Genomic DNA, 25,834 nt, shown 5'->3' with positions numbered 1-25,834 from the left:
ACCACCAACTGATCTTTATTTAAAGATTGAATTTAAAAATAAAATAGCTGAACCTTTGTGTCCTTTCTGGACATGGGTTAGTTACACGATGAAAGACAAGCCTGGCATTGATGATATTTAGAGTTGTGATGTATGTAAGATTCTGTAGTAAGCTTTGGTTGCTAAGGCACATGCAGTTGCGTCAGTGATGCTGTTGTGATGGGGAATTATGTGTCCTTGAAGTCTCAGATAATTTTCCCTATATTCATTTATTTTTTTAATACTAAATTCATTTTCATTGCTATAAAATCTCTCATCTTGCAGTTGGCGTGTTTTCCTCAGTCTGTGATCGTGCATCAGTACTTATCAGGGCTGGGGCTGTAGAGTATTTGACTTCTGAGCTTCCAGGAGTCAAGGAGGTACGACACGATAATCTGTTTCAGAACAGGTGCAAATGAAAGTTGCTCTTTAATTCAATGCTTCAGAAATGTTCCCTGTGTAATGTGTCTGTCTGTGTTGGCGGGGGCACTGGTACCACCGGGGCCCTTCCAGTAGCAAAGCTCTTTCAGGTCAGTGCTCCGATCTGGGGGTGTTTGCAGAGCTGTCAAATGGTCACTGAGCTGCCTCCCTTTTAGTTCTTCCATCTTCAGAGATGGATGGTGAGGATGTGGTCCCATCTGACCTTCCACAAAGAGCTGGAAGAAAGATGGAAGGTCGCTGCGCTGCGCTTGGGCCTGTGCGCTGCCTGTGATTGCGTGCGAGCCTGCTTAGAGCAGCTGATGGCTTCTCTGTATTCACTCCCTGGTTGAGTGCTGCTTAAAAGCTTTTGTAGGTACATGAGGGATGAAGGAAGCTCGTCCTTTTTTTCTTTCCTCCCCTTATGAATTTTTCATTATTGCATACTTGAAAACTGGCAAAGACAACAATACTCACAATTTATAATTTAAGATGGATCTGACTCATCTCGTAGTGTTGTGCGCAGTGGCCCAGTGAGAATGTGGAATTCCAGGAGCTGTCACGTTATCTCTTGTGGGGCAGATGAGTACAGTTGCTAATAAGTCTGCAATTTTCTACTGCTATCAGAAGCAAAACTGATATTTGTGACTTGAGAGAGTTGGTATCATTAAGATAAGCATTATTGGAAGATTTCTGCTTTGGGGTTTTAATGTAGATAAGCTTTCGTTATGATGTGTGGAGGTTGACCTGTTTATAGCAGTTCACTTTGAGAGTTGCATGGTAAATGGGGTGAAACACTAAGAACCTTCTGGAGTGAGTCAAATGCAGGAATATGGGGAGGAGGCCAGTCCTCTCCTGAGCCCTGTGGAGCTGCCATGTGACCTGCCCTAGTCTTCTGCAGTTTGGTGTTAGATAATACAGAATTCACAGCCCAACAGGGTTAACCCCCATTTAAGCTACTACTTAGTGCTGAGATGTTAATATATTCTTCGCTTGGGATCAGAGAGAGTTGTGAGTACTTGGTCAGAAGGTGCTAAGTGCGACTCTTAGTCGCTGTCCTTGGGTTCACCTTCTCCTGCTGATGGACCTCGGGCTGGTAGACCTTGGTATTCTGATGGCTGCCAGTGGCTTTCTTCTACTGTGTGTTTCTAGAAGAGGCTGAGCACTTGTGGGCATGCTTGTCCCTTTTATTTCTGCAGAGCAGAAGGTACTGTCACAATGCTGTAGAAGTGATAATGCATGTAAACAAATACTCCTTAAATAAAAATAGTTCTAATAGTGTTCCCTGCATATCTTTGTTCCAAATGAAGTTACTGGCAGTAGATGAGTAGGGGGAGATTGATTTTTAGCAGAAAGCGTGAACGCTGGAAATTCTTCCTAATATGCGTGTGCCAGCTCTTCTGTGGCAATATTGCAGTTTGATTTCCTTCCTGTAAGAGCAGCTGTTCAGGGAATTAATCTTTTTGCTTGATGCAGAGGGCCCTAAAAAATGCAGTACGCATCTGCTATGGTGATTGTGGCCATTTTCAGTGTGACCAGGGATGGAAGGGCCTTGGTGATCCAGCACGGTAGCATATTGTTCTCTAGACTAAGTGGGCCAGGACAAAATTATCATTTTCTGTTTCGTGTGCTCTGTGAGAGATTCCGGAGTACACTTCAGAATTTGACATTGTGTTTGATAATTTATAGAGCACAGTTTAAATATAAACTGTAGACACACTAATCCAGGAAAAAGAGTAGTGTATTTTTAGAATCCTTTTTTATTGTCTCTGCTTGTCATTACCCAGCTACTGAAAGAAGTGTTCATAAATGTAGATGCTCACTGGGATAGAAATTGAGTTTAATTTCTATGATTAGTCGTTGCTACTTAGAAAAAAAAAAAAACCCAAGCATTTTTGTGATCTTTGGCTCTCAAGGAGCTTTACAGCTGTATGTGGTCCTGGTGGCTGCTGCAGGAAGATGTTCCCATCTCAGAGTGAGACACTGCATCTAGGCTGGATGCCCCAGCAACCAGAGGTGCTTAGAGGACTTTTTCAGCTTTAGTAATGACCGCAGGTCACCTCAAGACAGTGACAGGAGTTCTTGTTTGAGGTGAATCACTGGTGGACTGGATCCAGCTCTAAAGAACCTTTCAGTCTGTGACTGCTGAGCACTGTAAGGGAAGACAATTCAACAGAGAAGGTATTAGCATCGTTTCTTCCTTCAATTCTGAAGTACCTGTGTAAGATGTTTGTCTGTGGGTGTTCAGGATAGTTCTGCCTAATAATCTCTAATGCTGCTGCCTTTTTAATGATTGTCTGTTGATGTCTAAGGAAAGTACAGTGTACAGGATTTTAGGTTGAGCTCCCCAGGTGGCCTCTAGGACCTGTAGTCTCCATGCACGTGGCGGGGAGTGTTAGCCTAATTGTATTTTAACCAGGATTACTTTATCCATATATCCTTTATCTTAGGGAGAGGTTCAAAAGATGTTTAACTTCACGGTATGTTCATTTGTTTGAATAAGAATTCAGTTAATGAGTTTATTTAGGGACTTCAGGAAGCATCCTGGTAATTTGAATAAGGAAGATGTTTTGTTTGGCCTGCAGCTTGTTTCCTTTTCTTAGCATAGACTCTTAGAGCTTGTCAGGGATAAGCCAGTAGGATCTCTTAACCAGACCTGTGATGGATGAATATGTACTTGCTATTTTGTCCTTTATTGATTGAGTAGTACAGTATTAATCTGTGGGTAATGGTCTTTGATCTCAGCACAGGTGTTTTTTCTGCATGAGATCTCTCCGTATTATTGAGATATTTGTCCCATACAGTGCTTTACTCAACTTTGTTTAAGCAGTTTTGTAGATGCTTGTGATAGCATCAGTGTAAGCAGCTCCCTCTGTATGCTGGAAGGTTGGTTCTTTATATGTGCCCACAGGGATTTCTCAAATCCTCAAAATTTCTTTTTGTGCCCATTGTTCTCTTATGTGGTCTTGTTACTCCAGAGTAATTCACTTTTAATTTTGTCTACCATAGCACCTTAGAGAAGCAGAAATCCCTATTTTTTGTGGAAGTATTCTTCTTATAAGTAATAATGGTGTGATCCAAGGCAGTAAAAAAATAGAAGTTAAATACAGAAAAGCTGTAAGTTTACTACTAGTCTAGTTCAGCTCAGGACTGGACAAAGAAAAGTGCTGTTACTGTGCAGTAAGCTTACATCTCTAATGAGAGAAATAGAAATTCCAGTGTTCCCCATGCCCTATACTGGGGTCTGTGCCTTGAACTTGTGTGCAGAAGTATATAGAGATGTTATTGCCAGCAGTCAAGATTACACATGTTGATTTATGCTTCCTAATTGCATTTACCAGTGTGACTTTGTTAAGGTCCTGTTGAGGACAGAGCCTGAAATACCTTGGTTGTAGTGTGTCATTTTAAGCTATGAATTCCTACGTATGTTTGTTTGCCTGAAAAATTGTATGGGCAAGTGTCCTAGGAGCTGAAATCCTACAGTAGTGGGCATTCATGAACCTTAAATCACTAAGAAGTTTTTGAGAATTGTAGCTTTTGCTTCTAGAACTTTGATAGTAATAACAGAGGTGGGGGGTGGGATGTCCCAGGGCTTCAGGGGGAGCCTGCTCTGATCTGCCTTTGTTTTAACTTTTGGTAAGTAGACATTAGGTTTTTTCCATCTTGATCCAGTAGCTGTTCTACAGTATGGCTAGTAATAGTTTTTACAACCTAACTTTTGGGTTTCAAGTAATGCTAGGTATTCTTAAAGGGAAAAAGGGTGGAATTGTGACAGGTCTATGGCAAATAAAGAGTTGCAGCTGTCTGTGCATTGCACTAATGTGTGTACCTGTAGATGTGCGTAACTACACAGTGGGACATAAGTACCCTCACATCAGTAATACAATTTAACATAAATTAGTGATTTGTAATGCAATAATGTAGTCAATAAAACAGGCAGTGATTATGGAACAAAACTGAGCCAGGAATCAAAATTCAGAAAGTCACTAAAACTATGGGGAGATTCTTAAATTGATTTTTTTTTTTTTTGTAGGGATATTTGTATTTTTAGGTTAGGTTTCCTTTATACTTAAGAGCTGTTTCAGTTGTTTGTCCCTAGCATTCTCTTGTGTTGTTAGTATTATGTAGTATCTAGGCTTTTGAGAACCTCTCCAGTCTTTCAGGGTTTGTCTCATACTCATTTTTTTTATCACCCTGCAGATGCAGATCTTTAAATGCAGTTTTCCTAGTCTCCATCTTCTTTGAGACTGATGAGGCTGTTAGTGGGAGACTTCTTTCCTGCCTTTGTGGCATCAGTCTAATAAAATGCTATCCGTTGCGAAAAAGAAGATGCTTTCATCAGATTTTGGCTTGAAGCATCAATCAGAGAAAGATGTCATCTTTCTGCTGAAATTGTTTGTTTTTCAGCCTCCTTCAGCCTTCATATGCATTTTAAAGAACAAGTAGTAGGTCCTGATTTCTGAAAAAGCCAGGAGGGAATAAGGAGCAGAACAGATTGATTAAATAAATAAAGTAAGCCCTTCTGAGATTTTTAAGAATGGAGCTGTCCAATGTGAGTTTGGCAGAGACAGCAGAGTGACTGAAACTGTTTTTTTCAAACGGCAGTGTCTGCTTTCTCTGCTTGGGTTTCAGAAATGTGTGGGTAGAGGCTGCACCAGGGTCACAGTGGGCAGGAGCACTGGTGGCCTGTTCTGGTGCACAGGTAGCCCTGCTCCTTGCTGTGACCTCTTGGTCAGGGCTGTGATGTGTAGCATACAAGAAACTGTAAATTATTCTAAGCTGAGCTGGTTGTAGAGCTTAATAAAGCCAAGACACATCCATTTTCCTCTCCTGGCATTTTGTGATTACTTCCTCTGATGCTGCATTCCAGAGCTGTGATTGAATACTGTGAAATCAAGGCTGGATTCTCTTACATCTTTATATGTAAATGAAGTTCAATGTCAGAAACAATTTTGAAGTATAACCAGCTGACTTCTTAGAATGAGTCAGTTTTCTTTAGTGAAGTTAACCACACGCAGGGGTAGTAGGTAGCTTCCCTGATGCTGCCTGTTACCTGAGTTCTTCCTAGCCCTGGTGCTGATCAAATGTTTCAGGCAGAAGGGACCTCCAGTGAAGTCCAGCTGCTCGAGTGCTCCAGGGCTGTTTAGTGCATTGCTGTAAGTTTTGCTTGGTGATTGAAGAGCCCTGAAGAGTAGGGCAGAGCTGTGCTGAAGATTCTGAGATGCATAGCTTCTCCATAGGCATCTCAGAAAGTGAAGGATCTGCTGCAAAGCGTGATGGAAATCAAGCCTGGTAGAAGTTCATAAGGAGCAGCAATGTGGATTGAGGTAATACATATGATAAAGTTGTTTCCGTGTTCTATTTCTGACAGTGTCCTTACAAATACACATTTTGTTCCAAGTAGTCACTGTGCATGGGGGTGAAAGCCCATGCTTGCTCTCCTCTCAGCTTCGGAGTACCTGCAGTGAGAATAAGAAAACACATGAAGCTTTTGATACAGTGCCTTGTTACTATCTCCTGGGTGGCTCTTGGATGTCTAGCTCTGAGAATGGTTTCCTCTACTCAGACCTTGCTGTTGAAATGGATCCAGCTTGCTTGTCTTACTTTTTATCTGCCACCCCGACTCTTCTGTCATTGAAATCAAATGTAAACCTGTAAATCCCATACTCTGGGAACAGAAAGCATTTGTTAGCACTTTGTGAGGTTCAGACAAATCATGAGTTGTTGCATTGTAATAGTGTTCTCCTTTCTGTCCGTTTCATGAAGAATGGTAACCCTATGACCAGGTTAGGTTTGAAGATATGGAGGTATGCTTCTAGAGCCTTCATAGCTTACCATGTTTCTACAGCAGTCTGCTTAGGTACTTTCCTTCGGTTTATTTTGCCTTGCCCCTTTTACAAAATTTGAAATAAAAATAAACATTTTAATAGTGTTGGTGCAGGAACAGTCCCTACCCTGACAGTGTCCAGCAAACTTGATGCTGGTATCAATTCTGTCCATCAGGCACTGCTGTGTGATGTCATATTGCCAATAAACTTTACATCCATTGTGCTGCCAGTCAGGGGCAGGCTGTTTTGTTTTGGCATCATCACACAACAGCCTATCTTGAATTAGATCTAGATAAGCTGAGTTATGAAAATAGTTTTTCATTTAAACAGAAGCTAGTCTCAAAGTGAATGTATTTGTCTTGCCCTCTGGGATCATTTGTGTGTTCCTTACAATTATTGTGGCACCCAGTAAATGTGAACTTGATTAAAACATTTGAACACCATTTCATCTGGAGTAGAGTACACTCAAACAGGCTGTAGACTCACCACCAGCCAACTGCTCATCTTGAGCTGAGTCTTTCAGCCATATCTGTTTATGACATCAAGTATCCCTCCTTCTGGATATGGGGAAGACAGCCTGTAAGAGCGTGCAGGTCAGTGGGGAGTGTGTCAAAATATGAAGGGTTTAGAAAAAGAATAATTTCTGGGATATTGGATTTGCCTCCAGGCAGATTTGCTCAAAAGTTTCACTTTCCTCTATTTTGTGGTCACGATGTATTTATTAAGTAAATAATAGCGAAGCCTAGTTGTGTGGTACATAAGCTTTAATAAAAACATAATTGGCAGTGAAATCTGACAGTTGTGCTATAGAGAAGGAGCTCTGTGCAGCTCTAGTGCAGACCTGGTGCCTCTCCAAAGGTCAGTGTTGGTGGAAGTGCACGAGGTGCCTGTGAGGTGCAGCTGTGCCTGTTGCCCATGCTGCTGGGACTGGGGCTTTTTTTTTTCTCATTCCAGTGAGAGGGAGGCAAGATCTGTCCTGATTTTTATGATCCAGCGGAACTCAGCCAACATGTAGAGATGTGCTTTATGCCACTGAAGTAAGTAGGAGCAGCGTGAAATTGGGGTAGGGCCATGCTGTGCTGTTGAGGGCTGAGGAGCCAGGTCTTCAAGCTCCTTGTTTCGTTCAGTAGCTGTGAGTGGGCACTGTGGCTTTGACGTGGCTGTTCCCGGTGCTGGGGCAGGTGAGACCTGTGGCTGGGCTGCTCAGGCAGCTCCTGCAAACTGGGCTTTTCAACCTGTAGGGAAATCCTTGTGGGATCAAGACTTATATGCTGTGCTGACTTCCTTGCATTCAGAGGAGGAGAAATGCTGGGAGTTTAAAAACCTATTTCTTCCTCTGTAGAAAGAAAACCATTGTGACTCTATTTTGAGAGGTTCTGTTTGTTTTTCCTTTTGTCATCTTATTCAGGAGATGGCTGTGGGACCTCTGCCATGGCACCATTTGTTTTCCCATGTAAAAGCAAACAACTTGCAATGCTAATTAAAGAGCGTTTTTAGATGAAGTAAGAGCTTTGCATTATTTAAATTCTTTTTTTATGAGAGAATGTTCTGAGTTTGTTCATTAATGAACAGTTAGAAATAAAATAAAATTAGACCTCATGAATTCTTCATGAGGTGTAATTTGCCATCATTTTTCTTGGCATTTAGGTGCTGTGAATAGTTTATTATTCATAGATAACATTTTTGACTTCTGAGTCCTCAGAATGGAGCTGTCCATGTGTGTCCTTCAGAGTTCTTAGATTTCTTTCTGTTCAGGCTCTTCTTAAGGAAGAGATTGTGGTATGTTTAAAGCACTTCAGCGCCTGTGCATATGCTTATTTTAAAATTGTTAATTGCTACTCTATTTTTTTTCCACATCTAAAATTAATTTCTTTATTGCGGAATATGGGCAGCAGAGCTTATGTAACTTGGATAACAAGAATGAGTGTTAAATTATTTGCTCTCCTCGCAGTGTATGTCCGTGACAGTCTTTCAGTCCAACAGACAGACCTCTTTTAGTCTACTGAGAGCAAATCTTGTAAATATAAAACATGTATATTTACATTTATGGAGCCATTGGCTATTGCTTATGCATGCAATAGGAAGATAAGACTGTCTTAATTCAGTCTGTGGGTAGTTTTCTAAATGATTCATTAACTGTGCTTTGTAATGGTAGATGGATGTTACACACTTACTGTAATAGCAACTGAAGATAAATGTCAGTCATTGTGGTTTGTTTAAGCTTTGTAATCGCTTTGTTTATACATACAGGTACTCTTTGCGTTATTGTTGATGCTAATAATTCAGAATCACTAAATTAATTGGATTAATTGGAGAAAATGTATATGAAGATACAACAAGTATTTCTGAAACGTTGTTTGGAACATAGGGATTGCTGTGATGTGCATTTGTTGCTGATATTCTGTAGGAGGGGTTATTTGAAGCCTAGTGCTAAGCAGAGTATTGCAGGACGCAGGTGAGGCTGATGCTGAATTCCTGAGCAGCAAAGCTTTCCTTTGTGAAATCTGTCAAACTGAAATACCTAGTGCCTGGCTGATGCACTACCACAGTGAGAAAAGTAGTACACCGAGAAGCAGTTTTTAAAAGCAGCAGTCTGAAATGTACCTAGAGTTTGAGGCATGAGTTGCCTTTTTTTGACGTAAAAAATAAAAACCACACAATTGCAGTCATAGCGTTCTGGTTTTGAGTGTTTCAAACATGGAATGTTCCAAGTATTGGTGCTTAAATTACTAATGTATAAAAATAGTAACTGCAGCTTACTTTTTCTTCAGCTATTGTTCATCTGTTTATAGAAAGTGTTGCAGCACTGAGAGCATGGGAAGAACAAAAATGAATGAGAGGTGGGCAAAGAGCTGTGATGCTGTGCCAGTAGCGAGGGCACGCTAGCTCATCCTGAGGTTTCAGGACCAGCAGTTGCTACTTGAGTAGGTCAGGGAAGGGCTACGGAGTAACAAAGATGTTGGTAGCTTTAATTAGTGTGTGGGGACGTATAATGCTGATATTAAAGGAATCACAGTATGTTTCGTATTTCAGACAATGTATTTGTATGCAGTCACTGATGGATTTTCTGCATTAATTTTGTTGCTATCCTGGTGAGCCCTTTGTGAGCTAAAGATAAATTCATAACCTCCTTTCATACTTATTTAGGATTTTATTAAAAGTACTGGGCTGTATTTAAACCATGTTATCAGCAGTAATTAAAACACAATGAGAATGAACTATTTGCTGAGGAAACTGTAGTGTCTACTTAAAATATTCAAATGTTGGATGTCTTCATCTTGTAGAAAGAAAGTGAGCAGTACATTAAATTTATTTGAATACATTTAGTTATTTTCGTGTCATGTGCTGAAAACTTCTTAGCATTAAGTGAGCTACTATCACTGTTCTCGTCGATTTATAGGGTGGGGGACAGTGTTGAGAAGGAGGACTGGGATTTATGTTCCTCCTTAGCATTTTTTTTTTTGTGTTACTAATGTCAGTCAGTGCATTTGTGTAATATAAGTTGTTTGTGCCTGTGAGAACTCTGAATGTTTCCTCTGGTGCTTTGCTCCCTCTGTGCAGAAACCACTTCATACAGACTTGAAATTACTCAGTAAATAAAACATCTGTCAGACTGTTATCAGAATTTTACATAAAGTCAGTTTATAGTGACCTACAATTTTTTAATAATTTGAAGGGCCAACAGGAAAATAAATAGTTCCCTACTACTCAAAAATCAGGAGATCTGTTAGGAGCTGAGTAAGAGCAGCCAGGAGGAAAACCTGGTGCCAGGGGTGACCCTGGATTATGCTGAAAAATTTGGAGATGCTATGTGAAGAAATGTATTTGTTCAAGCTCAGATTTTACTGAGCAGCTTAGGTTATTCCTGATGTTCTGTATTGACTGCACGGAGTAGCACGCTTAAAATGCATCTGAAAGGAGTTAGCGAAATGTGGAAGTAGGACGCAGCCAGCTTCAGATTTTGTTGAATAGATTTTTACAAGATTGAGGTTTCTGTTTATCGTGGGGAACTATACATAGCTTTTGTTCCTGCTGCTAATAATAGGTGATGCGGTTTTGTCAGCACACTGTGCTGAAGGCCTGCTTCTGCTGCAGCCAGAGCCACGAGCAGTGCTTCCCTTGGCTTCAGAGAGCCAGGACCAGTGCTGAAAACTGCAGTTTGCCTTGCCTTTGTGTTAGAAAGGATATGGTCAGATGACTTAGAGCTGCTGTTAGCTGTGTCTGTGTCGCTGCCATCTTCTGACTGAACCTGGCTAGCTGTCAGGTTTTGCTTGGTGGGCAGGACCAGGCCTTGTCCTGCCTGAGGTGGTCTCTGCTCCCAGCAGGGGCAACAGGAAAACCCCACCTGGATTTTAGTTTAGTGAAACTGATTTGTGTGTGTATATCTATATACACACATACATATAATATATATATAAGCATGCTGGGCTTGGTGTATTATCCTTATGGTGAGAGGAGCCTGCACAGGCAGTGGGTTATTAGCAAGCTTAGGATTGGAGTGAGCGCCCGCTGTAAGGCTAGAGATGCAGAGATCAAAAGATTATCTTCCAGCTGGACCTCTGAGCTAAACAGATTTAGTGGTGTCTGAAGCACTTAGTGTGTGTGAGTAAATACATGTTGGAAATCGGATTGGGGAAGAGAGTATGGCTAATCCTGGGTAAGCAGGAGGTCCTGAGTGTGGGATGTATGGGTGGGTGCTGCCTCACCTGAGGTGTGGCTGTCCAAGTGGGCAGAGGGGCTCTGAGACTGCTGCCTGCCCAGAGGTCACTGCTGCTGTGGGATTGATGTTAGGAACTTTTGTGGCTGAAGGCCTTCTGTTTAAGCATCATGTGTCAAGGTTTCCTTTTTACTTGGGAACTGTCAAACCAAGTAGTGTATTCTGGGGTCCAGTAATCAAAAAGCAATAGTAATTAAAAACTTGGTTTTTTTTAACTAAAAGGAATGATTATTTAGTAAATGAAGCTTTTTTTTAAATATACTTCAGTGTTTCTTTAGAACAAATTCTGTTTAGGTTTTTTGGTTGTTTAAGCTGTTTAGAGACTTAACCACCCTGCTGCATTTAATTTTAGATCATACTCCTCTGTTCTGGTGCCCCCCTCCCAATCCAACTACAAGCCTAATTTGTTGCAATACATACCTCCCTGGCTTCAAAAAAGAAAGCTAATTAAGTCATGAGTAATTACAATAATTACAGGATGAGATGAGCACAAGGCTCAGTGCTGGTAGCTCTCCTCCATGCCCTTCCTGTGCTGCTCCTTCCTGTGGCTCCTGCTTGCTCTGTGGCCTGTCCCATCCCTGGGCATGGCAGGTCCCTGCAGAGCAGAGCCCTGAGGCACCCAGGTTCGTGTTCATCTGCCAGTACAGCTATTCTGTGCTGTGTTCTCCATTCTGTAGCCTCCGGGCAGCTGTGCCCTCACAGCTGGGCTTGCTGTTGACAGCAGGGGCACTGTCACCTGTCTGTGAGCAAAATAGTTCCTTGTGTGGCATTTTGGAGAAGTCTTGAGTCCATTTGGTGAAAAATCAGTTCCATTTTTCAAGTTAGAACCACTTGTTAAAATTCCATTCTGTGCTGGGTAAGCTTTATCTGATTAAACCTTTCCAGTAACTTACCTGAAGACCTTTGTATCTCTGAAGATTGCAAATCCAGGGCTTTATTATTTAAAGAGGTGTCAGTTCATTAGTGAAAAATATAACTGGAGAATATAGGTCACCCCTGGAACCGGGGAGGGGTATGCCTTGGGACACAGTGCCTTTATTAACTAAAGGCAGCCTGGATGATGGCACTTCGCAGGTTGGCTGTGCTTGGTTAATGTTGTTGTCATTGCACTTTGTGATACAGTTATTAAATAGGTAAAATATTTTACCTTTTCATATAGAGCTGTACACTTATTTCATCTGATTTAATGGAACTGTAATTTTAATTATGATTATTACCTTAAATTATAATTAAATTTATGTGGTTTAAATATACATTTGTGAAAATGGCTGTGTGATGAAAGCAGAAATCAGCTTTGCATTAACAAAAAAGGATTTTTTAAAACTGCATCTTAGTATATGCTCACAGCCAAAGACTAGCATGACCTACTTTGCAACAATAACAGAGGAATCAAGCCAGTTTCTTTTGTTGAAGTATCTAAATTGGCCATGAATGCTACCTACTCATTCGTTTGTAAGTATCTTTAAAAAAAAACAGCAGTTATATCTATAAAACTGAAGGTTTTTTCTTTCTCTTTTTTTTAATTTAGATAATTAGCACCATGGAGCCTCAGGTGTCGAATGGCCCTACTTCCAATACAACCAATGGACCCTCCAGCAACAGTAGAAACTGCCCTTCCCCCATGCAGACGGGGGCTGCCACAGATGACAGCAAAACCAACCTCATAGTCAACTATTTACCCCAGAACATGACCCAGGAGGAATTCAGGAGTCTCTTTGGGAGCATTGGTGAAATAGAATCCTGCAAGCTTGTGAGAGACAAAATCACAGGTAAGCTCTTGAGTGCTGCTTGCTTTCCCATACATCAGGGTCACTTTGCACTTAAGGTCAGCAAAACCTCCGTGCTCATGTTGCAAATGCCTTACACAAGAAGTACTGCACTTATCACAACAAGCTTCTTCTGATGGTAAACCTTTAGTCTTCACTCATGTATACTGGATTTAGAACTGCAGGTGAAGCCCCATGTTCTCCAGCTCACATACAGCTCTGAGGAGTGGAACAGACACTACCAGTGTGCGTGCACATAATGCTTCCTGTGCAGCTTCTTGCAGTAGGTGACATGGCTGTCTTCATCTTTTATTTTTTCCTAATGACTCAGTTCTACAAATGTCAGTTGGCTCAAGCAATTCAGATACAATTCATAATTCTGCTTACTTGTGAACTTCTTAGTACCTTCATTAAACTTTGCATTTTAAGTGTTTCAGATTCACAGTGGTTCTGTGTCTATCGCAGCCCCATATCTGGCTTCCTGGAGCAGCAGTGGTGTGTAATTAGGAGCTACTCCTTCAGACATTTGAGATTTGTGTTGATTGGTAATTAACTTAGCTTTGTTCCCTGAGAATACCTCTTCCTGTGTGAGGTGGCACCCACTGATTGGTGCCTTCAGAATAAGAAAAGCTTCCAATTACAGATCTTACCTCATGAAGATAGAGGTGTCTCCACCTTTGCTGAAGGTGTGGGTAGGTGCTGATGCACCTCACCTACTCTGCATCATTGCTGTTGTAGCCAGAAAAATTGACTGATAGATGGAATGGCAGCAGGATGAGCAGTGACTTCATGTAATTTGCTTTATGGGTTAGTTTTATAGGTTGTGTGTCTACTCACACTGTAGGTGGTGAACAGCTGAAGTTGCACTGCTGTTCAGCATGTCACCAGTGTTATGTTTAGCAGCAGACTTGGGAAGGAGAGGGTTCTAGCACAGGGAGCAGTCCCTTCCTAAGGATGTGCTCTTTGTGGCTTGGGTGTGCATCCTCCTCTGGAAAGAGGCGCTGTCAAAATGAGGGATTGAAAAGACAAGTCTTCATACCTATATCTGTAACAGCCTGGCAGCTGTTTTATTGGCAGCATTAGGATTATCTGCTTAGTGCTTCTGAACATGCAGTGTTTCTTTTTTATTTACTTCCTGACATACAGCAATGTTCTTGCTTAACGCAAGGCACATAATAAATGGCAGTAGCCCCAGGGCAGCTCAAGTCCTCAGAAGTGTAGTCCAGCAGAGCTTTCTGTTTGCACGTTGACCATGATGTATCTGTTTCAATATATCTTCTGATTGGGACACAGCTTCAGGGTATGGAAAGAAACAGATTGAAAAATCAACTTGACTTTTTATTTATTCTTTTACTTCTTTTTAACTTAAAAGAAAAACAAATTGCTCATACTCTCCTTTCCAAAAATTTCCATGCCATGAGCTCAAGTTCTCTGCTTTTACCATCTGTCTCAGTTACCCCAGTGTGACAGACTTGATACCTACTATCAGACAAGTTTAGCCCCACATATTTTTCTTTTCATTCTGAAAATGATCTGAGAGAAGTACAAGTTATTTGAGTTATTTGAGACCTGACTGAATAACTCATCTACAAGCATGCCTCACTTGAATTATGACTGTGGCAAGTCTTGTGTTTTAGTAACTTTTTTTGCCTCCTGTATTCCTCATTGATGGGGATTTCCTTGAAATAAAATCTCAGAATTCTAGAGATTGCTTTTGTAGAGAATTGGCAGCCTTTGCAAGGAGAGCTGTTACTTCATCTGCTTGTTCTGTTTTGTCTCCAGGCTTTTGTCTCTATATATTTGAAGATGTGAGAAATTGGTGATGTGCTCTCACTGACGTATTCTTGGGCAGTTTTTTGCCTGTACTTTTTCCTATTAAAAGCATATTAATAGCTAAAATCAGTAATATCACAGCAAATACTCCTTTTATTAAAAAAATAAATTCTTAAAGGACACACATCCTATGTGATGTAAGAGCCTCCATGTTTTAAGAAGTAGTGATGCAAGTAGAAATTGACCCTACTGAATTTGGGTAGGAAGAAAAAGCACCAGGATTGTCCTCCAAAGGCTGTGCTGTTTTTTTTGAAAACAGAACTTAATGTGTTCAAGTTGGAGACCTTTGATTATACAACATTACTACATTTCAGGGTGTGTTTTCAACCCTTGTATTGATGCAGGGTTACTAAACAGGGCTATTGGAGGGATAGCTGACTTTTCAAGAGGGTTCTGCTGCTTTTCCGTATTGAAAATCACTGTAAATCTGACAGTGAAGCTGTATTGTAGAAGAAATATTAAATTCTTAAACTACTTGCATTGAACTGGTGGAGGTCTGAAACAATTTGGGTTTGTCTGCTTTTGGATTTTTCATTGTTTGCTCAATTTTATTAAAATAAAATCTCAGCTAAACGTATGCTGGTAAACAAATGCCTCTAACATTTGTTTAGAGGCATGGAAAAGGTCACAGACCCAGTCATGTGAAGTAGCTAGTCTGGCGACACCACATTAAAAAAATCTTCATTTTTGAGGCTAGATTGAATTTTTTGCACAAACCAATTAATTGTGCTCCGTCCTATTAATGCAGGTGCACAGGTATTGTGAAGTGATGTTTAGACTCTCAAAATGTTTAGGCTCCTTGAAAAAATAGCCAAGTCTGTTACTGTATCCCTTTGAGTGAAATTGTGGTCTGAGCTGTTATGTTTTAAGCCCAGTATGGAGTACATGTGTGCAGTAATCATCTGCTCCAAGTCTTTTTGCAGGTCTTTTAAAACAGTACTAGGGTTTTTTAAGGAAATTGATTTGTGATGTTACCCCTCGTTTTGGAAAGACACGTGTTTAAACAACCATGTTCCCTTACTAAAAAATATATGCTAATTTGGTAGTACACCGTGCTGAGTTGAATAGGAATGACAGCTTCTAAGACAGCCTTTAATTTGGTATTCAAAACCAAAATTGTAAACTTGGGTTTTGTTTGGTAGCTTTGCAGAACAGGCAGGATATACAGTAGCATTTTTAAAAGATGCTAATGACTTGAAAGAGGAGATGGAAGTCAGGCATAAATTTTAATTATGGGGGAGGGGCTGCAATAGGAGAAAAAAGCTCTTTTTGCTGCAGAGACTTTAAGGGAGTGAGACAAGGAAAAACAGACTGAAGATAGTTGCACTCATTTGGCTGGGATGTTTAATAAAAGCAGAACTTGTGGTTGTAAAGTGTGCTTATTAAATTCTTCATTTACACTACCTAATTAATTCTAGCATTTTAAATTAACAGTGAAACTGGTCCCTGCTGTACCATTTCATAGCTACAGCATATTTCGTCCAACAACCCAGTTGTTCAGGTTTAATCAGCTGCTTTCCAAAAATGAGAAGGAATTTGAGTTTTAAAAAAACAACCAACACAAATGACAAACATTTCAGATGAAAGGAGATGACTTTACGGAGAAGGATTGTTTTTTGGATGGGTATGAGGCTCTGTGCTCACAAGTGATGTTAAAGTGGCTATTTTTGCAGATGCACTCCATTTCTTCTATTGTTCCATGAAAGCTAATAGTGAATCTCTGGCTTGAGCAGGGAAAGGGAGTGGCTTGAGTGCATCAGCATTTATTTTCTGAGCTTTTCCTGATCTTCTGTCTCATGCTTGGAAGCAAAAGATTCAGTCAGTGTAGTATCTATCGGAAGCATTGTGAGCACTTCTGGCCAACTGTACCCTTGTTGACTTGGTTTGTAGGTGGGAGAAGAAAGATGCTTGTTACAATTTTGATTTTTTTTTTTTGTGACCTGATCTGAGTTCTTCTGAATTAGATTTTTTTCTTTGTATTCTACGCAGGAATTTATATCACCTGATCTTCAAATGAAACAGTATCTAAAATCTTTTGATCTGGATGTCAGTCTTTTCATACCTTACAGTGTGCCTGAGTCATTATAAAGCAGAATATTTATTGGTACAGGGTTTCTGTGCATCACTTAACATATGACAGTTTGCATATTCCTGCTGTGTGACGCAATTTGATGTTCTTCATGTGCATAATTGCTCCTATCCCCAAAAAGTAACTTTATTTTAAATAGTTCCTTTTGAATTTCTTTGTGATTAGTTTCATGTCTTTTATTTAAATTTCAAGTAATTATGACAGAACTCATAGAGACTAGGATTGAGATTGCAGTTCAGGAACAACCATGGCATTGGAAATATAAATATTATTGATTCAAAGGCAAAATAGAGAAACAGTTGACTCAGATGGTATCTGGGTGCTGGGACGGAGTGATACTGACTGTTGTCTGGTAGTGGATTGTCCATCCAACCACTAGAAGGTACAAAATGGCAGAATCAGGAATGATACAGGGTTATGAGTACAGGTGCAGTCTTCTGTGTGAGCACTGTTCACATTGTCAGCTCGCTTCTACAGGCAGCAGTAAATTGAGCCTGCAGTGGTGGGTACTCTGGCAGTACTCCCAGCACACCAGTGTGAACCTGTTCTGCTCCAGAATCCCATGAAGGATGAAGCTGTTATCTCATCTCACTGTACTAGATTTTTTTTCTTTCGAGCTCCCTGTGTAAGAAATGGCTTACAAACAAGTACCAAGAGGTGCTGTTGTAAAATGTAAGGTGCATGTTTTGTTTAACCAGGAGTAGATGGTGAATGGTGTTGAACTGGTGGCTCTATCTGGAGTGCTTTGTGCTGGGGTTTGATTTATTTTTTTAAGCAGTTTTAATTCTTGCATCAGGATCAGTGACTTTCTGAGAGCCTTGCATGGAAAAGGTCTGTATCCTCAGGAGAAGCCATTAATAGGCACTGCAAGCTGTGGTGGTGACCCTAGGAGGCAAGAGGGAAGAAAGCCAGGTGTAATGATGTTGCCTAACAGTAAGACTCTCTGGGAGGGAAGCTTTTGAGTCTGACAGTGTGTGCAGTAGCAAGAAAACAGTACTTAAACCTAGTGAGCCAGACTCTTCTCCAAGCCTGCTGCTTGGAGCAAGCTTTATTTCAGTGGGAGATTTTGCTCCCTGACAGAGTAGGTAAGAGGGAAGTAATAGTACCCTTCTTGGGGTCAAGAGGAGACTCAGATAAGACTCAGAAAGCTCCAGAAACAAAACCAAGATCACGATGAAAGATGCAAAGCAGAAGCAAGACTCCTAGTTGTATTTCTCTCTAGGAAAGACCTTTATGTAATAAAGTTCACAACAGTAGATAATAGTTGGATGGTGAAGTCTGGAAGACCCTGCTTAGATGTTGCTGAGATATTAAAATTATGCTGTTTTTTTTAACATGGGATGTAATATGTTTCCATTTAAAATAAATGGTTGAGTTACTCATGTTTAGGAGCAGTAGGAACTTAGCATATGAAGACAGCCAGCGCTTTATATGTTTGCTCTAGTGATTTTGTAAAAGGGCACTCCAAAAATGCTTCCTGCTGGGGAGAAGAAAATAGCTATATGGCCCATATGCAGATAAGAATAGCTCACTGTGAAACAGTCTGATCTGGACATAAAATATTTCTGCATTTGGTGTCCTGTTCACTGATTGTGCTTGGGTAGCTCATTCTCTTTTGAGATATTACTGGGTCCAGCAGTTTTTGCCTGTTCAAAATACATCAAATAGACAGGATTACAGAATGTAGGGATTAGTTAGATAAGATTTATAAAAATGTTTAGAAAGTATGTAAACTCATGCCTTGTGGCATAAAGCCTACCTAATAACAGGGTTTAGGAGAAAAATACCTTGTAGGGGTAGTTTATTTCTTTGTTGACATGGAAGGATATTTTGGTAATGCTCTGTAAAGCAGTGATAACTAGTCATTGATCTCTGATGATTTATTTGGTACAGATCTTGTCAGATTAGCCTGACAGCGGCCACTTTGTTCCAGTGGTAGATGAGAATTTTCAGTCCTTCAGAATAGAAGAACACTGTGTATTGTGGCGTGCATCATTTACGAAGTGAATACAATTCTGGAATTCAGCTTGCATTTAGAGGCAACGTTTAGCAGCTTACACCCTGCCCCAAGTGGGCTGGATGGAAAAGACTTGTAAACAGTAGTATTTAACTTCCCTGCATTTCAGTTCTTTAGAAGTAAAAGGCTTAATACTTGCTGGAATGAAGCGGGGAGAGTAGAGCAGAGTACAGCAGAGCTGGTACTCTATTGGAGCTCTTTGAACTGGAACTTAACGCCAAATTCACTGAAGTACCTTCAGTTGTTGAGGAAGTGACTCAGAGATTGGCCTCACTGTGTTTCTGTAAATACAGGAGAGGTGGGTCCGTGGTCAAAATGCAGCATGGAAAGGGTGGACTGAGTAATGTAACTGAAAGTCGCATCCTCAGGAAAACAAGCCTTGCAGTATGTTCTGACTTGAGGAGCATTCCTTTTTCAGCTCCAGAATATGGAGCATGCTTTAATTTTTGGCTATAATTGTTTTGTTTGGTAACTTAAATGGCATGTGGAAGGTAATGTGCTGAGAGGCATTAAAAGCAGACATGTTGGAGTCCTTTAAACCTAAAATCCAGAAATATTTAACTATATAGTACTGAATGTCATTAAAGGCTTGATAAATTGATCTTAATTTGGTGACCTAGTTATTTTATTTTTATAGCTTCTTATTTCCTGAAGTATGTTCTCTGCTCGCGAAGAGATAAGTAATGCTGAAATTAAGGTTTAGCCTATTCTAAGGGCTGCAGATTCAAGATGATTCCCAAATATTGATCAGCTAAATGAGTATTTGCATTAAGTATGTGAACTAAATTCATCAGTGTTGTGTGGGAAGGAACAGAAATCCACCAAGATGTGCATTACTACTTCTAAAATATATTTGCTTTGAGTTGTCTCGTCTAAACACAGAGGAAAATGATCAAATTTGCATCTGTCATTTTCTTTATCACCTCTCTGCAGTTGTCTGGTGTGTATCCTGCACAGGTAAAGAAAAATTTTAATTTCTTGATTATTTGGGGGAAAGTAGTTGAAATAAGCATTGAAGCAAATAGGCAGAAAGCAAGAAGGCTTGACCCTTGAGCTGAGAAAAACCTTTCTAATTAACTTCTCCAGTTTTAATATTGGAACTGTTGTAAAGTGTGTCAGAAGCCTTCAGTGCATATTTAGTTTACTCTTCAATTCTCATTGAGTATATAACACCTTCTGATGAAGTGTAATGAGTTGCAAGTAGTGTTTCCTTTAGAGCACTAGCACGCTTACTTCTGGAACTGTGACTTCTAGATAGAAGATTATTGATGAGGCTTTCCCACGTATCTGCCTTTCTAGTTTAAGGTTTCCTTCGCCATTCGTATGTGTGAAGGTGTTCCGCCGTGCTGCAAGCAGCTAACCTCTGCTCATCTGTGCAGCTCTGTTGTTAGACAGCTTGTCCAAGGACAGAAGTGACCTGGGCAAAACCACTCTGAATAGTTCTGAAGCTGCCCTAGCTTCTGCTTTCTCTTCACAAGACTGCTTTTTTTTTTTCTAACACTGTGGTAGGAGTTTCTCCTTGGCTATAAGCTGGTGTCTTACAAATTGTGACCAGGGTGATTTGAACTTGTCTGAGAAAGTTGCCGCAGGCTCCATGAGCTAGGAAGTTCTTGTCCCTTCTTTGTTACAGGCCTGATTCATCATCACTTCTCTTCTAGCGTACAGGTGTTTCTCCTTACAGCCAGAAGCTGTAACATTTCCTTCAGTTCATCTTCTAGAAATAGTCTCCATGAGACCTTCCAATCTGGACTGGGTTCTGCTGCCCATGGGAGTATACATCTTGAGTGCTCCCATTTTTTTCTTTATTGCTGCTATCCCAGTTGTGCAACAGACTGCCCGTTCAGACCCCTCATCCACTCTGAATCCCATCCCTCAGACTCTACTTCTGGAGTCATTCTGATGTGTCTAACTTGAGTGAGGACCCGTTTATGTGATGGAGCCAACCTGTTTTTCATCTGCTTCTCAAGTGAGTGACCCTCTGCAGAGGGTAGCATTTCTTTGGGGATAGCTGTTAAATGAAGGATTTGCTGGTTTTTGAATCCTTTTCTTCTGATCTGCTTTCAGATAATTTCAGAGGTTCAAGCTCCAGTGTTTTAAAATGTAAGATATTGATCTTAAGAGGGTCATTTTCTAATCAGTCATTATATGTAAGAAAGATGAGAGGAGGATTTACTGCTATTTTCTACACCTGCATATTGTTAATGCTGCTCATCTGTTCTGTACTCCCTCTTAATAGTTTTATTTGGTAGTTGAATTGCATGTCCAACAATCTTTGTGTAGCTTAACAGCAGTTACATGGTTATAGTCAGTAATCCATCAGCTGTTGGAAGCTGCTCTCATGCTCAGCCTTTTCCACCAAATGGGTATGTATCTTTGAGGTTAGACTTGTGAATCATATCCTTTTCTGGAGCAGTCGTTGATAAGGGGGTTACAACCTCTGACTTCCTGTACTGTGGATTGTATGGTATGAGTCCTGTTTAGGTCCATTTCTATCTCCATTTAGACTCTGAGCTTTGTTTCAGGTTTTACCCAGATATCATGTTTCTTGTCTGTGATGCCCATCTTAGGGACCCTCTCACAGGGAGGAGTTTTTTGACTATAAAAATGTAGAGGGGAGAAGAAATGTTGTCAGTTCTAGACAGGGCTGTGAGCAGCCTGACCTAGCTGTTGGTATCCTGTTCATTCCAGTGGAGCTGGAATAGATGACCTATAAGGGTCCCTTCCAACTTGAGCAATTCCATGGTTCTGTTTCTCTGCTCACCAGCTCTGTTTTGGCTGACTCACTGCTTTGGTTTGTTGGACATATTCTCCTTGAGCAGGATCTGTCACTGACTTTGCAGGTGTTGCTGCTTGTTTCCCCAAGGAATTTTAGTGCAAGTTACTGACTTGCAGGTGCTGCTGAAGACAGGATATTGGACTAGGCAGAGTACTGCTCTGACCCAGTACTGCTGTTCTTATGGTTCTCATAGCATCTGTTTAATCAGTGGAATATATCTGCTTGAGGAAAAAAAACTGAACTCATTATTTTTATTCACAAGAGCCCAGAATATTTTTCAATTAGATGATTTTTAAAGGGTGTTGAGAAAGCAGATGGATGAAAAACTGCACCGTGTTCACCTGCAAGCAAACAAATGGCAGCATCCTCAGTATGATTAATTGTTGCTGCACTGGAGGGGATGCTGTTTGTGTGGTAGAAGGTATAATGTCCTTGCTGCCCTATACAGACAGTCCTTTCTCACACACTGAATTTACCATCCACAGGCTTCTTCTTGCTTACAGCATCCTAGGACCCAAAAATGAGGCCATCTTCCTGAAGATGCTGTTGGTTAGATGGAGGGGGTGTTTTCAGTTTCCCTGGTAGGTAGGGCATGGTAAGATAGGACATGTAACAAGGAAAAAGTATTTTCCAGCAATTCCTTTTTTAGACTCCTCTGTTCTCCTACATACTGTATCTGTGTCATTTCTATTTACCCATGCATCTCTCCCTCCCCCCCATTTCTTTCTTTCCTGTTCTGGAAGCTTCATTCTTAAACAAAGCAGCTCTAGACCCTAAGAACAGCAGCTTGGGGGTCGGAGTGCCTGGTAGGTCCTTTGCCCTGATGCTTTGTTCTGCATTGGAATGGCTGCTTTACCTGGACTTTCTTTTGTAGGATTGTGGTACCTTCTTGCTCCAGGTTAGGTACTCTGCCAACTGGAAACAAAAGGAAGGAAAAAATGTGTAAATGGCCTGCTCCTTCCCTCACCTCCCTGACACTGCTTACCCACCTTTGTGTTTAATATTGAGAGAAGTGATGTCTCCTTACTCAAGTCACCTATCATAATCTGTACTGTGTTCTGTGGTGGTCACACAGCCACAGCTGCTTGTGACTGTGACTTCCCCACATGCTGTGTCTAGAGCCACGTATGTTGCATTGGAGAATGTGTTGGTAGAACATGTCACCCTTAGGTTGTTTTTTTAATCTGGAGAGACTTTGGTTCTAATAGCCTTGAAACCTGTGTTTTAGACCAAGTGGGGGAAGCAATTACTGGTTGCCTTCTCAATGAAATTATCAGTAAGTTTGAGTGATAGAACTGGTTAGTACATGCACACAACAGTTGCCATACTTCCTGATTTTAGCAGCTTTCGTTAGTTCTGTGAGTATCTGAGAAATATTACAGACACTGGAAATGCCCTTTTAAAAAAGTCCTCTTGTTTCAGGTTCTTGAAAGTTCTGTATTAAAGCTGGAGCAAATTTAAGTAGGCTCGATGCAGTCTAAATACTTAGGTAGCAGAATGTTAGAGGCAGTGCACTTTGGAATATGATTAAGTGACTTTACTTTTCTCAGCATCTTTCCAGATGCTATGTAAAGTAATCTGTGTAAATCTAACTACTAGAAATTAACCTTTGGAGTTGGCAGGCTGCAGCTTTTGTTTTCACAGATCAGATCAGAAATGCTGCAGACACAAGTTTGGTTACTAATATTAAATTTGGTGTTCTGGCCTGTAATAAATTGCTGTCCTCTGTGCATTGGGAAGACTGGTTAGTAGAGCTCAAGGAGTTTAATTAGCAGGCTGCTTGAGATGGAATAGGAATTGAGTCATTGTTCAGTATGGCTGTGAAATTTCTTAGCTTTGTGGTGGCTTTTTGGATTTTTGTTGTTTGACAGTCTGTTTAGGTACAGAACCCTAAGTGTTGCTAAATTAAATCATTTAACGATAAAATTACCAAGGCACTTTTGAATTTGCAGCCAACCAGGTTTCATATAGTTGCTGCATTTTACGTCCTACATCATTTGCAAAGCATGCTTTCTTTTCTCTTATGTGCCTCTGCCATTTCCTTTCAAGTGTTACTGCTGCTGTTTCCACACACAGTGCTTCCAGGCTTGAAGATTCACTGGATCAGCTATGCCTTTCCTTCCCCTTATTCCTCTGGTTATGTAGTTTCTCTGTGGGAGAGCATTTTCTTAGTCTCATAGCAAAAACATCTCTATTACAAACTTGGCTCTGCTGTACTTGAAGGCAGAGTTTTCTTTGCTCTGTGGTGATGCTGTTTGATCCACTGGAGAAGCTGGAGCCTGATGAGTGGCTGGCCTCTATTGTGGCTCTGCTTTCTCCTGCACATGCCTCCACTCTTCCCTTCTGCAATGCTATGTTTCACAGACATAGTGTCTGGATGTCTGCCATTGTACAGAAGGCTCAAGGTTTGGTGTATTTGCACTAAAACTGCAGAATGTGATGGGATCACAATATTCAGAAGTCACTGTCACTTTGCTTGAAGCCTGACCAATATCAAATTAGTCTCCACTCCTATTCCCCTGTTAAGTATTATGTTGCTTTCTGCTCCATCTAGAATTTGGAGGCAGCAGATTCTGGATAGGATGCAGAAGAGGAAGGTGCACCTGCTGTCATGATGTGCCTTGGTGATGACCAGTTGGGTCTCACTGTTGGAGTACCTTTTCTTTTGGGTTTTGAACCATATAATTCACCTTCCTTACTTTAATCCTTTGTGTAAGACTGAGTAATGTGCTTATATTGTATCTCTTCAGTCAGCCCTTATTTGAAATATCCATAGGCTTTTGGTTCTTTTAGTCTCCATTGAGCCAAGGGGTAGCATGTTCTCATGTTTTAACATTGGACATTTCTAATCTTGTATCTTAAGTTATCTCAAGCCCTAAGTCACGCTTGATTTAAAACCCTGCTGATCACTGACATTTATCTTCAGTTGGTTGCTCTCCTCCTTAGATCTCCAGTGCATACATTTGTTGTTATAGCTGAAGGTAGCTACTGCTTATTTTTTTTCCATACACTGCTCTTCCAGCAACGTTGTATTCTCTGCATGATGTGACAGCAGCCTATTTTGGCTGTGGAAGGCTTCCTGCCACACATGACACGTTTCTGTCTAATTCAGTGACTCCTTTAATTGCTATTGCAAATTTCTTTCCACGCGGCTGCTTCCCACTTTCTGCACTGGTTTGTTTTTCACTTCTGTAGTTGGTTTCTGCTGTTTCTTATTGAGTATTGTTATAATTTACCCGTTATGTTTCTGTATTGTTTTGTGTTCAATTTGTCCCTTCTTCAGCATTGAATGTACTGCTTAAGATAGATAATTCATGGCTGCCTCTTTTCCATTCATGCCTGTCTCTCGAACAGTGGATTTTTGTAGTACAGTCCCTGTTCTGTGCAGGGACAAAGCAGAGAGGAGTGCAGCCTTGCTCTTCTCAGAACAGCTGCTAGTTCAGGGGCTGTGTGGTTCCTTTAGGGAAGGGAGAGAAGGTTAAAAAAGCGAAGCAAGAGATGTCAACCAGGGGAAAATTCCAAATATTTGTTCAGAAATGGGACTCTGTCCTGTATATGACAGGAGCAGTGGCTTCTGAAGACAGATGTCGTCATGCCTTGCAATACTATGTATGTACCCATGCTGAGGAAGAATTTTTGCATTTAAAGAAAGCTGACAAAAGCAGGAAAGCAAAAAAGAGACAGAAGAAAGTAAGCAAGATATTCTACAGCATTTGGAATGTGTGTGTTGTTTACAAGATGATCTCCAGCCCAGCACCACACACAAAAGCGCTGTGGTCCAATAATAAGGGTACTGTCTCCCAAGGGATGGGGGGAAGGGGAAATTCAGCTTTAGTTTCCTGCTCTGATAAATGTTGTTCCATGCAAGTTTACACTGGAAATTGCAGTGCCTTTTGGTTTTTCTTTTCCAAAATAGGAATCAAAATACTTTCTCAAAACTGTGTTTGAATGGAAAGGTGCGTTGCAGAGATAAAGCACTTCCATGCTATGGTAATGGGAACCACAGAAGGCTCCAGCCAAGTCAGCAGCATCTGTCTCAAACTGACACTTAAGCTTTGCATGCAGATTAGTCCTCGTCCTCAAGTACAGTAATTACACAGCTGACTTTGTTAGGGCTCTGTATAGCATGCAGGTAAGAGCAAGGCTGTCTTTCACATGAGGTGCAGAACATCTGAAATGCTAGAAGCCTTTAAAAAGACTCTAAAGTGCTGTATGCAAGAGTAAGCATGTTTTATATTACTGTTGTGGTCAAGTTGAATAGGGAGTGATTGCATGGTTTTGAATATCTTCCTGAAATTTCTGTGAGAGCCAGGTTTTTGGTAGGATCTAGCAGTGCCGAGATGGTAGTGGGCTCTGCCTAGCACCCTTTATTC

At 40.8% G+C, this 25,834-nt stretch overlaps 1 protein-coding gene across 6 annotated transcripts in view; it reads left to right on the top strand.

Moving 5' to 3' along the window:
* Positions 1–25,834, top strand: part of ELAVL4 (ELAV like RNA binding protein 4) — a 59,580-nt gene that overhangs the window by 7,821 nt on the left and 25,925 nt on the right. For all 6 annotated transcript variants that reach the window (XM_065739118.1, XM_065739109.1, XM_065739136.1 and 3 more), the window contains exon 2: positions 12,509–12,749. In XM_065739118.1, the coding sequence (XP_065595190.1) occupies positions 12,509–12,749 (241 nt within the window). The remainder of the gene's footprint in view (positions 1–12,508; positions 12,750–25,834) is intronic.

Source organism: Cyrtonyx montezumae, unplaced genomic scaffold (assembly GCF_038088225.1).
Source record: "Cyrtonyx montezumae isolate F1298 unplaced genomic scaffold, pur_monq_1.0 scaffold_1, whole genome shotgun sequence".
In the NCBI taxonomy this organism is placed as follows: domain Eukaryota; kingdom Metazoa; phylum Chordata; class Aves; order Galliformes; family Odontophoridae; genus Cyrtonyx; species Cyrtonyx montezumae.
The sequence above is the reverse complement of the archived record's forward strand: the minus strand, read 5'-3'. Positions and strand labels throughout refer to the sequence as shown.